This window comes from Mustela nivalis, assembly GCF_964662115.1.
Source record: "Mustela nivalis genome assembly, chromosome: 1".
NCBI classification, from domain to species: domain Eukaryota; kingdom Metazoa; phylum Chordata; class Mammalia; order Carnivora; family Mustelidae; genus Mustela; species Mustela nivalis.
In genome coordinates this window covers 83,769,591-83,787,408 of record NC_139020.1, presented here as the reverse complement: position 1 = coordinate 83,787,408, position 17,818 = coordinate 83,769,591, and the positions used below count along the sequence as shown (strand labels likewise).

The window sequence follows — 17,818 nt, the reverse complement described above, 5'->3', positions numbered from 1 at the left end:
TCTTTTGATTTGGCCCTAGGAGAGCTTTTGGAAATTATTTACCTGCTCAGAATTTGTGGTGGTCTGTACTTGTATAATGTTCAGGCAGGCTGTAGAGAACCTCTGGAGTCCCACCCAAGGCTTCCAGTCACTCCTTGGCAGGATTAGCATACTGACTAGTTTTCTTCTTCTTTCCATGTATTTGATGCCAACGGTATTAAAGGTGTTTTGGTGTACTTAGAGTGCTAAAATGTTTTGTTTGCTTTTATTTTTTGTGTACATGTGTTTGTTTTTAATACAGATTTTATATTTTCCCTCAACTTTTATTTTACAGTGAATACAATCAAATTGCATTTTAAAATTTTGCTGAAAGTGGAGACATGAGACTGAAGATATCTCTTTTAAAAGAACCAAAACATATCCTTTTGATACTTATAAACCTTATTGTGATCATCTATTGTTAAAAGTTTCCTATTTTGTATTCTAGTTATAGAGTGGATTTTTTTATTCTTTTAATGGTAATTTAGCTAAATTGTTTTTGAAATATTTGAGATCATGTGCTGCAGGTCATTTTCCAAAGCAAACTATTTGCTCTAAATCTTACTTTCAAATTCTTATTGACTATTTTTTTTTTACTCTGTTTAAGTACTGAGCTTAAGTGCATAAAACACAGTTTTTGTTTAGTCTAGTAGGATCCTAAAGAGTGGCTTTTTTTTTTTTTTTAACCAAGTAACTTCTTTGCTATTGTGATTTAGTATGTTTTCACTGAGTTTTGCTCTGTTTCTTCATACTCATGATAAAGTGGAGTTTAAGCCAGGGAAATCTGAGCAGTGAGACCTTTATTATTTCATGTGGGAAGGTCGTGATTATAAATATTTTCTCAAATGCATGACTCTATATTGTGTTAGCAGGAATACCCAATTATGTATCAGGAGGATATGACAGATCTATCTCTCTACCTTCATCCTTAGTTATTTAGATTAGTGCTTCTGTAAGAATCAACTGTAGACTATTACAGGTCTGTAAAAGGATAAGTACAGAAATTAGAAAGTAAGAGGTAAATTCTTACAGCAATTTGACATTGTCATAACACCCAAATATAAGATCATTTTTCTAATAATTAATTTTTATTTTATCTTATACAGGTTGGAAATAGAGAAAAATGTGGTCCTTCATCAGAGATAGCAAAGCACTGTTTAGATATTTGATCAAATTTTTAAAATTTATACTATCCTGCTTATTTAACCTATTGAGTAAAATAGAATTCCTTTGATTTCTCCTTAAATCCTTTTTACTGTCTTTTCAAAGTGTTCTCTCAAGAGTTCATGCCAGGGCGCCTGGGTGGCTCAGTGGTTAAGCCGCTGCCTTCGGCTCAGGTCATGATCTCGGGGTCCTGGGATCGAGCCCCGAATTGGGCTCTCTGCTCAGCAGGGAGCCTGCTTCCTCCTCTCTCTCTGCCTGCCTCTCTGCCTACTTGTGATCTCTATCTGTCAAATAAATAAATAAAATCTTTAAAAAAAAAAAAAGAGTTCATGCCATATACAGTCTTACAGATTTTGACTGTGTCTGTAGTCTGCTTTTACCTTTTCAAGTTGAAGTATAACAGTTTTTTAAACTTTCTTAATCTGTCAGTCCCCTCATTTCTCCCATATTCTTAGTTGACCTGTTAGGCTGAAGATCTATCACACACATCTGTTGTGCACTTACAGCAATTTATACAAGGATAAACTTAATGTTTTTGCTTTGGAATGGTGTGCTGTTTTTGTGTATTTTCTTCCTTTCTTGGTTTTATCTAACATTCTCCCTTTCTAATGTTACGTTTTACCTAACATTATTTAGACCATAACAATTATATTGGAACAGTTTTTTCAGTAATGGTCTTGTGATATCCAGGTCCTTTTGTTTAGATTATATGTTGAATATTCCAATGCTACTTTGTTATCTGTTTTTGAAGACTCTAAAGTTCTTGCTATAATTTCTCTTTTACCTTTTGGTTATTTGCTTACTCTGTCATTTTGAAATATTAAATCTTAGAACATTCCAGAATAATTATAGTACATTGTTTCTTTTTCCTTGGAGTTTATTGATTGTTCAGAAAAGCCAATAAAAAGCACTAGTGAGAAGAGGAGGAAGTAAAAGGATTATACAAAAATAGCAAGAAAACAACCCAACTAGGAATGATCTGGTAATACAATAGCCAGATATATGAAAGAGAAAGGTTTCTCTTAAATGACAAACTGAAATGCCTTCTCTATATACACAGTTCTGCTAGGGTAAGCAGCCTGTTCTGATGGAGGAACAGAGGGCTCCTTGAGCACCTCAATTTATAGAAATCCTCCTAATAAATCAGAGGCCGAAAAAATGGGTTCAATAAAGTAGGAATTTTAGGGTTCATATCTTATCCAGTGCTATGCATCATGTAGGTGCAGTAAATTATAATTGAATTGTTTCCTGGGTTTAATGTCAAAAAGTTTGGTAAGATTTTATTTTGGCAGGTAGGCTGTAGGTTTTTTTCTAGGTAAATTGTTATTATAATATGTAATTTAAGCAGGTATTTTCCTGTTAGATTTCGGTCTTCTTGTAACACTTGATTTTTTTAACTTATCAAAATAATACATATTTCTTCTAATATGATATAGATCTATATAGATTTGAAAATTATAATTCATTATTCTCACCTGTCCCCCAGCAGTTTAGTGTATATCCTTTCATACCTTTTGATCTTTAAATGTCTGTGTATCTTCTGGCCTTATTTATGGAATCTTTTGTAACAAAATTTAAAATTTTTCATGTCAGATCTTTCTTTTTTTCCTCTTTTAGCATGTGGATTCTTGCTTTCCATTCTTCTTGCAATTGTCTTGATAGATGCAAGTCATGAAATGAAAATGTATTTAGAAACTTGAAACATTTTACTCTATCTTATCTTTTTCCTATAATCTGCATCTGTAAATTATTTTATTATGATTTAAGGTTTTTGTGTGTCTCCTTAACATGGTGATACATCAAGAATTAGTAAGCTGTGTGGGCTGGACTACGGCTGAAGAACTGTATTCATGTAGTGATGATCACCAGATAGTGAAGTGGAACTTGTTAACCAGTGAAACAAGTCAAATAGTTAAGCTTCCTGATGATATTTACCCAATAGATCTTCACTGGTTTCCAAAAAGTTTAGGCATAAAGAAACAAACTCAAGCAGAAAGCTTTGTCCTCACAAGTTCTGATGGTAAGTTTTTAATAAATGTTGTATGCTTATCTTTGTATTTAAAAGACATATTAGTAGTGTGACTTACACTTTTAGTTGTTTTACAGAGCTGATATTTGTAGATCTGCATACCTCTGTCTACACATTTAATCCATATTCTTTGTAGTCATTTGCTTTGTGTATAGGCTATAAAACTGTTGTCATGGGAGAAAGTAAAGCTGGCATATCATGGGATTTGATCTGAGCTTTTAGCTTTACTTTTTCTGTGATCTCACTGAAAATAGTTGTTAAGCTGTTATCAGTTTTGGTTTTGAATTTAACTTTATAACATAACCACATTAAAAAAATACGGACACACAAAAAATATGGGCACAATGCAACACTTAATAAGCTGTTTAATATGATCTTTCTTTTCTTTTTTAAAAAATTTTTATTTATTTATTTGAAAGAGAGAGTGAGAGATCATGAGCAGAGGGGGAAGGGTAGTGGGAGAAGCAGACTCCACGGTGAGCAGGGAGCCCAATGTGGGACTCAATCCCAAGACCCCAGGATCACAACCTAAGCCCAAGGCAAACGCTTAACCAACTTAGCCACCCAGGCGCCCCTAATATTGTGTTTATTTTCTGTTACATGTTAGTTTCCACTCAACAGAGTTGGAGTTTTGTTTAATTTGACTGTAGCTTTATTACTGGTGAGTAAAAAGCACGATTTTTCTACTTATTGAGGAAATATTTTTATTTTCATTGAAATAACTTGAACTGCTTTTGTCTGTATTACACTTTACCTACTTTGTCAATTTAAAATACATTCATCAAAAGTAATGGAAACTTATTTGACTAACTTATGCACAGATGGAGTTTTTTGGTTCACCTAACTCTAGGGGTGGGCCTTCAAGCACAGCTGCAATTAGGCCCCTGTTCTCATCATCTCTTAGATGGGTTCTCCCTACAAGGTGAGCATGATGGCAGCCAGTAGCTCAAGGCCCATCCATAGAGAAGAAGTGTCAGCAGAGAGTGCTTCCTCAGTATCTCTTGCAGACAAGTTGCAGGAGAATCCTGAGGAAACTTGTGTCCTGTGCTAATGAAAGAATCACTGTAGTCATGGGAATAGGACACTGATTGACTGAACACAACTGGCCTCAGGCTACCATGGAAAAGTAAAGAGAAAGAGAAGAGGGCTTTTGTAACAAGAATAGGGAATGGATGTTATGACAAAGTATCAAATCAGATTTCACTTCTTTTACAGACAGAACTTAGGATATTTTTTTTTTAACCTTATTTTCTGAATCTTGATTAAATGAGATGTTGTGTGAAAGTAATTGGACTTAGAAGATTGACTCTGAACCACTGCTAGAATTTGGCTTACCTCAGATGTTAAAATGAGGGTTGACTTAAAAAAATTTTTTTTAAATTTTGATATAATTTCACATTTGCAGAAAGGTTGTAAGAATTGTAGAAAAAAACTCCTGCATATCCTTTATCCAAATTCATTTCCTGTTAACATTTTGCCCCATATATTTTATCATTGGCTTTCTCCCTCTCTCTCCCCCACTTCACTACACATATACACGCACATACACAGACACACATAATTTTTTCCCCTAAGTATTTAAGGGTCATTTTATAGACATGCAACATGCCCCTTTTACCATAAAATACTTCAGTGCACTTCTCGAGGGTGAGGATTTTCTGTTACATAGTCACAGTACATTCATTGGTCAAAATCAGGAAATTTAACATTGATGTTAAATTGAATATACAGTTAATATTCAAATTTTAACAAGGGCCCTAATAACATCTTTTATAGAAATTTGGTTTTTTCTGGTACATATTTCTCTAACCTCCTTTAATATAGTTTCCTCAGTCTTTCTTTTATGATCTTAATAGGTTTGAAGAATACAGATCTGTTTTTTCTATATAGAATGTCCCTCAATTTGTGTTTGTATGATATTTTCTTATAATTAGATTCAGTGTACACAGTTTTTAGCAGCAGTAGTTAGGGCATCAGATTGCAAGGTTCACGATGCTGGTTTGATCCATTATTGGTGATGTTAACTTTGAATACTTTGTTGGTTTTTTTTTTTTTTTTAACTTTGATTACTTTGAAAGGTTGTATTCACTAAAGTAATCCACTGTGAAGTTACTATTTTTACCTTTTAATAAATAATTTGTGAACAAATACTTTCAGGCTATGTAAAAATATTCTCTTCCTCCTTAAAATTCCACCTACTATTTTAGCATCTATTGTTGATATTCGGCTGAATCATTTATTATTCACATGGTTGCCAAATGGTGATTTTTTAAATTCCATAATTCCTTCCATATTGATTAGTTGGTATTCTGCTGCACAGAAAAGCCCGTCTTTTCCTACCCATTTATTTGTTTACTTACGTCAGATTAGACTCATAGGTTCTTTATTTTATTTCTGTAATTTTTTTATTTTGTTGTGAAAATTGTCCCAGCTTTGTCTAGTGGAGTCCTATTAAGCCAGCTCCTATGAATTTTTGGGGGTGGGTGGGTGGGATAATGTTTCCTCATCATTTTTTGAGCACTGCTTTGCTGGCACAAGATGTTTCTTGCGCTTTCCCAATCCAGCCCCCCAAATTATCCATTTCTCCAAGGAGATCTCTTCTTTTCTTGGTGCTTTCTGGTATTTTAAAAACAATATGAGAGGGGCACCTGGGTGGCTCAGTGGGTTAAGCCGCTGCCTTCGGCTCAGGTCATGATCTCAGAGTCCTGGGATCGAGTCCCGCATCGGGCTCTCTGCTCAGCAGGGAGCCTGTTTCCTCCTCTCTCTCTCTCTCTCTGCCTGCCTCTCTGCCTACTTGTGATCTCTCTCTGTCAAATAAATAATAAATAAATAAAAAATCTTTATAAAAAAAAACAATATGAGAATGCTAGCAAGCTCATTTCAATGAGGTGTGTTTGCTTCAAGGTCCTTTCAGAGAGCTAAGAAATGGAATATAAATGTATATTAAAGAACAATTGTCTCTTTCTCCTGTCCTTCCCTTTATTTTCTTTTCTTCCCTTTTCTTTCTTCCACTTCTCCTTCCTTCCTTTCCATACTAAAAATCATGAGTTCATTCTGATGCCACCAATTCAACATCACAGTTGGTTCATTCCAGTCTTTCTTTTTTCCATATTTGGAAACAGTGAGTGAGCCTGGCTCCTATTATTCTCAAATATATTTGCTCACTTGCTCAATTCTGCAGTACAAAGTAAGTTGTTTCAGAATGGCTTATCTATACTACTGCAAAAAACTAGTTTAATATTTGTTTACTCCTGTTTTGATCTTTATACTGAATATATGGAGTTAAAGTCCTGTGTTCAATAGTTATTTGCATTTCCCCTTCCTTAACTGTTATGTTATTCACAGTTAAATGTGTTATTTGTGTTTTCTACTTAAGGTTTCCATTGTCTCCCATCCTTGTTGATTTATCTTCTGAATATGTAAAATAGTAACATGACAAAACTATATTAAAGACAAAATTATATTGAAAACCATAGACAAAATACAAAGACAAAACTATATTTTAAAAGCATACTCAGGGGCGCCTGGCTGGCTCAGATGGTTAAGTATCTGCCTTAGGCTCAGATCCTGATCCCAAGGTTCTGGGATTGAGCCCCACACTGGGCTCACAGCTCAGCAGGGAGTCTGCTTCTCCCTCAACCTCTGCCTGTCTCCACTGCTCATGCTCTCTTTCTCTCTGGGTCTCTCTTTCTCAAATGAATAAGTAAAATCTTAAAAAAAAAAAAAAAAAAGCATACTCAGAGCAATGTCACTATTACTACCCACCCAATCCTATACACCTTATTTCTGTTTACTCCCTGTAGATAAACAGTCTCTTTGGTTCTGGTTTATCCTTCTGTGTTTCTTTTGGCAAAGTAAACAGATACATGCATATTTTCTCATTTCACCTTTTGTATTACACAGAGGGTGATATACCATATATTTTATTTGCATTTTCCTTTTTAAACTCAGTAGTATATAAAAATTAACTTTCTATCTGACGAATATGGACAATAAACATAATTAGTCTTGATAATTTTTGTTGTCTGAGTGTCTCTCTGAATTAAGATCATTTAATTACACTCAACTAAAAAATATTTGCTTGAGTCTCTATTTCAAATTGGTTTTAGAGAAAATACTTTCTGTGAGGGAAAATATTTTAATGTAAAAATGTAACTTAAAAGATAAATTTGTGAGATTTATATAAATCTATAAGTATAAATATATTATGACTCTTCAGAGGAAACTATAATGTTCAATATTATTTTTAGGTTCACTCTATTAATAAAACAAATAACATACATGCCACAGCTAGATGTGGGAAATGTGAGAACCGAAGCAGAATAGTTGAATATTTTCTTTTAAGGTAGGATGAGGAGTATCGGGCCTTGTAAAAGAGGGAAAAGTGTGATAGATTGAAGAAAAGAAATGGAAGGATAAGATAGAAAAAGCATCCAGAAATGAAAAAGAAATGTTCAACAAAGAAGAAAGTAGCTGTCAATGGGAGGTAGTCAAGGGCTTTTCTGTCAGATAAGCATTTGAAGTTATTTTATGTATCAGAGCTATATTATTTGTTAACCCAATACTTAATACTACTCTGGTTAAAAAAATACATAACATGTGATCTGCCCCGTTAACAAGTTTTTAAATATACAGTGTGGTATTGTTAACTATAAGCACAATATTTGTACAGCAGATCTCTAGGACTTTTTCATTTTGTATGATGTTAACCCAATTAAAAAATTTTTTTTTCTTCAAAATTTAATTTACTGCCCAGGAGTTTCTTTTTTCTAGTTGCCACCAACTTTCTCCTCTTGATTTTTCTCCCCCAGTGTTGGCAGAGAAGGGTTGTAGTTTTGGAGTTCTTCTTTCTCTTCCAGTGTTTTTTCATCATACCCCCTCCCTCTCCTGTGTAGTGGTAACATTCCAAAAGAGATCCCTGAGATCTGGTGGTAGGTCCTTAAATATATAAGGCAGACTTTTGCCAAGTGTTTTGTCTTACCAATAATTCTCTCCAACATTACTGCTTTTTGAATATTTCATGCAGCTGTACACTACTTTTTAGAAAAGATATTTGACAATGTATTAAAAGATTTACATTTAAAAAATAATTCAATTATGTAAAATGCATTAGGGGACTTCTGGTGTATAATCTTCTGTAAAACTGTTAAATACTCCTTAAATTATATTTACTAAAAGATGATTTTTTAAATACATTGTATTAGATAGCTTAAAATAGTTCTTTTATTTTCTTAATATGTCTATTTTAAAATCCCACTTTAAAAAGAATTTGTGTTCATTTTTTTATCATAAGTTGGTTATAGATCTCTGGCTTTTTGCAACCATCTGCCAAATCATTTCTGCTATTAAGCAGTCTGCGAAAGTGCTCGTGTGTCCTTTTTCCTAACACCCTATTCGAGGTCCTTTCATGTTTCCACGGACATCTGCTAAGGCATTTCTAACTTTAAGAAATGTGTTTTATATAATTTTAATGTTTCCTCTGTTCTTTTTCTCTTTTATAACATATCCCTCTTTTTAAAAAGTCTTTTTTTTTTTTTTTAAATGAACAAAAGGTTAATTTTTCACCTTAGGAATTAAATATCTGCTTTTTTGTTCAATAAATTAATAATTAATATAACCATATTGACTATATTCTCTTCTCTACCCCAGCCGTAGCAAATAATTAGAAATAAATTGATCTGCATTTGGGTCTTGCATTTTGAAAAGATTATAGAAAATTTGGAGAGAAGAAAGAAAATAGTTAAATGGATAATTATGGGCTTAAAAATATTTGTGATGTGGGGGCACCTGACTGGCTCAGTCAGTAGAGCTTGTGACTATTGATCTCAGGGTGCTGGGTTCAAGCCCCGCATTGGCTGTGGATCCTACTTAAAAATTGTTTGTTTTTTTTTTTTAAATGAAAAAATAAAAATATTTGATATATATATATAGTTTTATATTTTTGGTTTATTCTGGGTGTGCTATTCTTATAATCTCTAATCAGACAAAATACAAAGGCCAAAGATTTATTGAGTACCAAATCTATGCAAAGAGCTGACCCTAGTTTGTCCCAGTATATATCTTTCTATGTGAGGTCATAGGAAGCAAGAATAATTTTAGCACTTGTCAGAAAATCAGTATTAGGTATTTTAGGATAAGAAATATCAATAATCTAAATACATAAAATTTCTCAAATACAGAATAGATTGAAAGGAAATGTCTGGATTCTTCATTTCTCGTTTGAGAGATATTTGGTTAATCTCTTTGGTGATGGATTCATGCATTAGATGCAACAGTTTATATGCAATATATATTGTGATATATAATATGCAATATAATATATATCATAATATATTATATATGCAATTATATGTAATTATGTTTATTACATGGATATTCTGTGTTAGGAAATGTGCTAACATTTAGTGAGAACAGATCTCAATAAAGTAAACAATGACCACAGGATTAGCTTTCCACTTACTGTATATCATCTTTACAGTTTCCTCTTGAGATTTTTTCCCCCTTACCTTTTCTCTGTAAAGCAACTGATTAAAAAAAGCATATCCCAGTTAATTTCAAGTTAGTTTAATGAAGAGAATAATAACAGTTGAATTTAAAGTAATTTTATTACATTCAAAAATGACCTAGCAATAAATAAAAAGTTAAAAGGAAAGGTATGGGGAAAAATAGTTGCTGCTGGTGGGTAGTTAGATGAAGGAAAAGGGTAGCTTTTTTTAGGCCTAAAAAATGAATGGTGAGAAAAGAAAGCTATTAGATGGAATGAGAAAAAAAGAAAAAAAAGAATGTGAGCGTAGTCTTTTATTTCTTTTCTTTTTTTTTTTCAAGTTGGGAGATGGTTACCTAGTTGGTCAAATTTAACAAGTGCTGATTATGTAAAAGCACTACTGCAAATAAAAATATGTAAGACATGGCCCCCTGCCCTTAAAGAGATCACAGCCCAGTAAAAAAATGCTGTAACAGAGCTGCAAACAATGCTCACAGTGTAAAAAAGACGGAATTATTTTGTTGGTAAAAAGGGGTAGATGGTTAGTGAAGTAACCACAGGGTGCTAGGTGTTAAATGTTTCAAAGCCATCTGTATTAGAGTTTCCCAGAGAAATGTCTTAAAGCCATCTCAAGCATCTGACTTAGATATATAGATATATAGTTATTTATTTTAAGATTTTATTCATTTATTAGAGAGAGAGAGCATGAGCAGAGAGAGGCAAAGCCAGAAGCATATGCCCCCACACTGAGCAGAGAGCCCATCATGGGCCTTGATCGAAGGACCCCGGAACCATCACCTGAGATGGAGGCAAACACTTAACCTACTGAGCCACCGAGGTGTCCCTGACTTAGATATATTTTTAGTAAATTGTTAATATTATGACAGTCTGGAAAAGCCTTCAGTTAAAAGTGTATTCAAAATAAATTCTATGACGCCAAAATTTGATTAGCCACATGGTTTTTTTTTACTGTAAGATAGATGACTGATGATAGATTGATTTGTGGGAAATTTCTAATTTTACTGTACTTAATTATTATGAGCTATGTATTACTAGATTTTATGATTATTCAAACCCACATTATTTCATGATCTTCTCTCAGCTTTTTTAAAAAAAAGATATTTATTTATTTATTTATTTATTTATCAGCAAGAGAGAGTACAAGCAGGGGGAGTAGCAGGCAGAGGGAGAAGCAGGCTCCCCGCTGAGCAGGGAGCCCCATGCGGGGTTCATTTCGGGAGATCCTGAGATCATGACCCAAGTTGAAGGCACTGATGGAGCCACGTGGGCACCCCTTTTTCTTAGCTTTCTGTAATACTTTATTCTTTGCACCGTTGATTTGTCCCCTTGATATTTCTTAGGTACTTTAAAGTTGTAAGTTTAAAAAGTTGTGCTTTTTACCTATATATGTGTGAACTTTTTGAGAATAGCAATCTGGTAGCCTGCTCCTTTTTGTCTAGCTAGTGCCTGGCACAGTGTAAAATCGTATGAGGCAAGTATTTTAAAATTTGGAATTATCGATTGTTAAATTAAGTAAACAACAAGGCCATTAAACAGAGGTGGCTCCATGCCTTTGGCCAGCATGAGCAAACCAAAATCTGTCTGTAAACACGTCAAGGTTTTGAAATTAAAACCTAAGGATAATCAGTCACAAACAGCCAACTAAGCCATAGGCTATAGCCAATCAATAATTTCCTCATTTTGTTTCTACCTTTGCTCTATAAAAGTCTCTGCCTCAGCTCCTGCTGGTGAAACATACTTTACCACTTTTGGTTTAGTGCAACCCATTTGGAAGACTTTTGCTCAAACTCTTAAAATTTTTTGTCAGACCTCAGTTTATTTTTTTTTTTTAATTTTTTATTCTTAGAGAGAGAAGAGGGGAGGAGCAGAGGGAAGGAGAAAAAAATATATGTATATTTTATTTTTTATATATTTTTTAATGAGAGAGCTGGGAAGGAGGGGAAGAGAGAGAGAATCTTAACAGACTCCATGCCCAACATGGAGCCGGATCTTATTGCCCTGAGATCATGACCTGAGCTGAAAACAAGAGTCAGGTACTTAACAGACTGAGCCACACCAGTGCCCCTGCTTCAGTTTATTTTTTAATAAACTGTTCTGGTTTTTTGACTGTCCTGGTTCCTGTCTTCTATACCTTTTCAAGCTTTTCTATAGCCTGCAAAAAGTAAAAAAAAAAAAAAAAGTAAGGCCACAAAACTCTGCTTAATTAGAAGGTTTTCTTGACATTTCTTTTGGCCCCCTTTGACCATATCCCAGTGGAGTTCTATTGTCCCTCTCATCTATCATAGCATTGTATAATACTTCTATTATATCACTTGTTTCAGTGTTTTATAATTTCGTTTTTGTGCCTATTTTCCAATAGATTTGTTTTTTCTTTGGGAGCAGGAACAATTATTTGAGTAGGAATATTATTTGTCCTTATGTCTCCAGTGCCTAGCACTGTGCTAACTAGTCTAGGAGAAGGTACCTGTTTAAGAGATATTTATTGATTGAGTAAATTCAAATAGATTTCTCAAGTTTAATTTCTTTTAGGTAAATTTCATCTGATTTCTAAGTTAGGAAGAGTGGAAAAAAGTGTAGAAGCTCACTGTGGAGCAGTTCTTGCAGGAAGATGGAATTATGAAGGAACAGCATTAGTTACAGGTACGTTGTCTGCAAAAATGATGTTATAAATGAACTGTTTAAAGAAAAATTTTCACAGAATCAGGATATTTTCTTTAGTAATAGTGTTTTTCATTGTCTAAGAGCAAATAATTGGCACAGCATTGAACTAAGCTTCTAGAAATGTTATGATTCAGAATGTCATTTTATTAGATTTCATATATGACTTACAGACAATATTTTTATCAAGGATTTTGAAATGGTCACTTATGGGGTAAATAAAAGTTGTAATTCTTTAACATGTTAAAATTCAAAATATTTAATTGAACTTTACCCCCATTCTTTCACTCTCCCATTTCCTGCCCTATTCTCATAAGCATTCTCATCTTCATCTATGCTATTAGCTAGCTAATGATGTCTAAAAATTACCCCAAAAGGTAATGGCTTAAGATAGTAAACATGTATTATCTTATAGTTTCTGTAGATCAGGGAACAATTTAATTTAGCTGGGTGGTTCTGTCTCAGACTCAAGACGTTGGATAGGGCTGCAGTCGTGTGAAGACTTGATTGGGGTTGGAGGTTCTGCTTCCAAGATGGCTCACTCATATGCTCTTGGCAAGAGATCTTAGTTCTCTTCTCCTTAGCAGGAGGCCTTGGTTCTTAAAAGGGCTTCTCCATAGGGCTGCTTGAATGGTCTAACAACATAATTGCAGGCTTCATAAGGGAGTGATCTGAGAGAGAAAAATGATAGGTATAATATATTTTATGACTCACCCTTGAAAGTCATATTCCATCATTTCTACCATATCCTATTAGAAGCAAGTCACTAAATGTAGCCCAAAGAAGAGAAATTAAGCTCCACCTATCAAAAGGAGGAATAACAAAAAGTTTTTGGGTATGTAATCAAACCACCAACCTATCCTCTGGACTTTCTGTAGGGCTTTGTTCAGTGGATTGTTTCCTCTCCTGCCTATTTTTTTAACTTGTCCTTTTCCAGTGGTTTCTTTTTCAGCATATAAATATGTCCAGATGTCATCCATCTTGAAAATTGAGAAGAAATGGAATAAAAATTCTGCCTTTAACAAATGATTCTCTCTAGAGAATTTTCTTTCTTTCTTCTTTTAAGCAAGTTGTTCAAAAGAAAAGTCTACTACATCACTCAATTCAGTCCCCAGCTCACTGAAATTTGCCTGCAACTCTTCTTATTGCAAGGAAAGCACTTTTCTTTGAATTCTAGGATGGAGATTTCAGTGAAAATGAAAGCATTAGTTGAATAATATACTGAGAAATCTCCTAAGATTAAAGGAAAAAAATAAACTTTTTGACATGGAAGTTAGGAGAATCTGATAAAATTTTTTCAAAGTAATTTCAATTTAAATTTTATAGTTATGAAACACTGTTATTTAATGAATAATTGTGTCTGAATTTTAAATATGTATTAATGTAGATATATTGATTTTTCGATGCAAACTTAATGTTTAAATTTATTTCCTATAGATAAAAATATCAATTATTTTTTCTTTATAGTTGGAGAAGATGGACAAATAAAAATCTGGTCAAAGACTGGGATGCTGAGATCAACTTTAGCTCAGCAAGGTATGTATATTAATCAATTAAGATATATTAATAGTTCCTTTTAAAGACCATTATAGTTCCTAAGACTGATTTAGGTAAGGTTCAAAGCCTGAAATCTCTTCTTCTTATTATTTTTTTAAGATTTTATTTATTTATTTGAGAGTGAGTGAGAGAATGCACATGAGTGGGGAGGGGTGTGCCGGGGGAAGAGAGATTCTCAAGCAGATTCCACTGAGTGGGGAACTCAATGCAGGACTTGATCTCATGTCCCGGAGATCATGACCTAAGCTGAAATCAAGAGTTGAATGCTTAACCAACTGAGGCACCCAGCACCCTGAAGTCTCTTATTTCTTTTTCTTTTTTTAAGATTTTATTTATTTATTTGACAGAAAGAGACATAGCGAAAGAGGGAATGCAAGCAGGGTAAGTGGAAGTGGGAGAGGGAGAAGCAGAGTTCCACCAAGTAGGGAGCCCAGTGCGGGACTGGAGCCCAGGACACTGGGATCGTGACCTGAGCCAAATGCAGACTCTTAACAACTGAGCCACTCAGGCGCACCTCTCATTTCTATTTATACTTTTTCTTCTTACTTTCCATGTTGCCTGATAAACCATGGTAACTGTATTATTTGAGCCAAGAAATATAAGAAACACTCAAGGCCTTTTTCTTTTTTAGTGAGTCTGTATAAATGCAGTTAAAGGCTGATGATTTTTTTTTAAATAATTCTGAATCCTTATGAGCATATACTATTTGGAATAGGATTGACTGTCTAGTTAAGTAAATAATAGTAATAGAAATATTAGGAGTTACTCCCTACTTAAAAAGTCCTAATAACTTCATAATATTACCATCCTTTCTAAACTGTACTACACCAAGAACTAATGATGTACTGTATGATGACTAACAAAATAAAAAAAATAAATTGTATTGTATGTTTGATATCTAAACTACTGGAGGGGAGCAGATACTCCGATGGTCCAAAACATGGTAAAGTGCAACTGCTTAGAGAAGCATTTCAGTTTTCCATGTTAATTGGGAGGAAGTGCCCATAAAGTCAATTCAGTGGTCATTCCTGTTGAGATTTAGGTTACATACAATTTTTTTTGTGTGTATAGCAGATCTATTTTACTAATTAGATTTTTATGTAGGAATAGTAAAGCGGTTTTCATGTTTAACTGAAAATATATCAGCTGGCCTTCAAAGATGGCAGACTATTCTCAAGAATTATATAATCAAGTTATATTGTGAAGCATCTCTGGTAACTGACTTCCAAAAATTTCCAGATTTCATTTAAAAAATTTTTTTTAATGATTTTTTAAAATTTATTTGGCAGAGAGAGAGACAGGGAGCCCAGTGTGGGGCTCCATCCCAGGACCCCGGGATCATGACCTGAGCTGAAGGCAGACACTAACCGACTGAGCCACCTAGGCACCCCCAGATTTCATTATTTAAGTCACGTTTACTCTTAAGATAGTGTTAAAATAGTTACATTTCTTTAGCTTCCATTAACCAAATTTTAGCGAAGGGTAACCATAAAAACTGGGTAGTACTTATCTAGGTAACCATAAACACTTGGTAGTAGCAAAAATGTTGATGAGATTCAGTTTATCCATTTTTTTCTCTGATTGCTTCTGCTTTTGGTATCATGTCTAAGAAACCATTGCCTTATCCAAAGTCACGAAGATTTAGACTTTTATTTTCTTCCACGAGTTTTATAGTTTCAGTGTTTACATTTAGGTCTATAATCCATTTTGAGTTAGTTTTTGTGTATGATGTTTATTTTAGAGAGGGATGGGTGGTACTCTTTTTAATTTTTTTTTCCTTCCTTCCAAATAGATGGGTAAATAAATTCCCTTAGAAAGTTAAAATACTGGGACGCCTGGGTGGCTCAGTTGGTTAAGCAGCTGCCTTCGGCTCAGGTCATGATCCCAGCGTCCTGGGATCGAGTCCCATATCGGGCTCCTTGCTTCGCAGGGAGCCTGCTTCTCCATCTGACTCTGACTTCCACTCTGTCTGCCTGTGCTCGCTCTCGCTCACTCTCTCTGACAAATAAATAAAATCTTTAAAAAAAAAAAAAAAAAGAAAGTTAAAATACTGATTAGGTCTATGATAAAGGTAATTTTATTATGTCTTCATCACATCATGTAATGATATTTTCCATTGACATTCCAAATAGCTGTAATTTTCTTAACATCAAATGACTGAAAGGGCTTATCATTTTTATCTCATTTGAATCTTATTTATTCTCCTCACTTGAGGTTTATATTAAGTATGAGATTAGTGAGCAAAATTAAATTATATAGATTTTCAAATTTTAGTTAACCTGTTGATATTTCAAGATAATCAGATATCTTTGGATTAAGAATTACAGATTTACTATAGAACTATGCATCTAATTTTTAGGTTTTTGATTGTTGGTGCCACCCATGCTTTCTTAATAAGGCATAGGCTTTTCCTGTTTCATCTCTGGGGAAAAACATTGGAAAAATTAAGTTATGATGATATTAACCCTGAAGGAAAAATCTCTGGTTATTTATAAGGTTTATTTGATTTATTAAAGGCTATAATTTTTGATGGTGATTATGAACTACTGATAGCTGGATGCTAAAGGCTCAAATAAGGAGGCCAAAATAGGTGGGGAAGGGGACTTCTGCCTCTTTTAGGGGGAAAAACTGTAAATTTTGGCAAAAAAATGAAATAACATAAGCCTGAGTTATTGTAACACTTGGAATTCAGTAAACAATGTTGAAAACATCCTGGTGATTTTTACTACATGTTTATATTAGTTGCATTTATTTTTGATGAATAGAAAAAATTTCCTGAATTCATTTCTTTTTTTTAGAAATAGATATTTTATTTATTTATTTTTAAACATTTATTTATTTATTTTAGAGAGCACACATTCACATGGGGGGGGGGAGAGGGAGAGAATCTTTAAGCAGACTCTGCTGAGAGTGGAGCCTCTCATAGGACTCTCTCTCACATCCCATGAGATCATGAGCTGAGCTGAAACCAAGAGTTGGACACTTAGTTGACTGAGCCACCCAGGCATACCCTTAATTCATTTCTTAATGATTGGGGATGGATATATAGATAGAAGTCATGGTCATCACCTTCTCCTCTAATATAGAAAAAGCATTAATCCCAAGTTTTTAAATTTTTTTTTTAATTTGACTTAGTTTAAAAACAATTCCTACTGGTACTTATGAGGAGTTATTTTTCCTCATTAGAGAAAAATAGTGTATGGGCCAGGGATAATTATAATTAAGCTTTGTATATTTTAATTATAGGCTAAAATTGGAATAGAGTAATACTGCAAACCTTTGAGGACATTTCCCCCACATTATATTCAAATGGAAGGATGGAATGACAAAAATGGAACCTGGAACATAGAAAAATGGAACTAAATAATGAATTTAGTAAAGGAAGTGAACTGGAAATATAAATAACTGTAGCATAGGCAGGATGTTTTTGTTATGACAAAGGTGCTATGAGAGGATAGGAAAGCAGAGATTATTGCTTTGGAGGGAAAGGAAGTATCAGAAAGGCTTTCTGGCAAATATCAGAATATCTTTTTTTTTTTTTTTTTCTTTTAAGAGAGGGGTATGGGAAAGGAGAGAATGAATCTTAAGTGAACTCCATGTCTAGTGCAGATCCTGATATGGGGGGCTTGATCTCAGAACTCTGAGATCATGACCTGAGCTGAAACCAAGAGTCGGATACTCAACTGACTGAGCCACCCAGGTGCCCTTGGAATATGGTTTGATTGAGCTTTAAAAGATAAAGAAAGTAGGGAAGGAAATGGGCCTGTTAGCAATGGAGTGGAGCTGTGGAGGAAGTTAGGTGGTCAAAGGCTTAGAGGCAGAACAGCATAAGGTAGGGAAATTAGGTATGTAGGAGCAGACCCTTTGGGCCAGAGGGCAGGCTATAT

The 17,818-nt window shown here is 34.1% G+C and overlaps 1 protein-coding gene across 13 annotated transcripts in view; it reads left to right on the top strand.

Annotated features, from left to right (window-relative positions):
- The window catches only part of IFT80 (intraflagellar transport 80), a 125,284-nt gene that overhangs the window by 14,458 nt on the left and 93,008 nt on the right, over positions 1 to 17,818 (top strand). For 6 of the 13 annotated variants that reach the window (XM_082687568.1, XM_082687574.1, XM_082687571.1 and 3 more), the window contains 4 exons: positions 314 to 396; positions 2,981 to 3,202; positions 12,246 to 12,356; positions 13,842 to 13,910. In XM_082687568.1, coding sequence (XP_082543694.1) covers positions 360 to 396; positions 2,981 to 3,202; positions 12,246 to 12,356; positions 13,842 to 13,910 — 439 coding nt within the window. In that variant the 5' untranslated portion in view covers positions 314 to 359. Of the gene's footprint in view, positions 1 to 313; positions 399 to 2,980; positions 3,203 to 12,245; positions 12,357 to 13,841; positions 13,911 to 17,818 lie in introns of all 13 variants that reach the window. The other 7 variants (XM_082687570.1, XM_082687572.1, XM_082687569.1 and 4 more) reach the window with 2 other exon arrangements.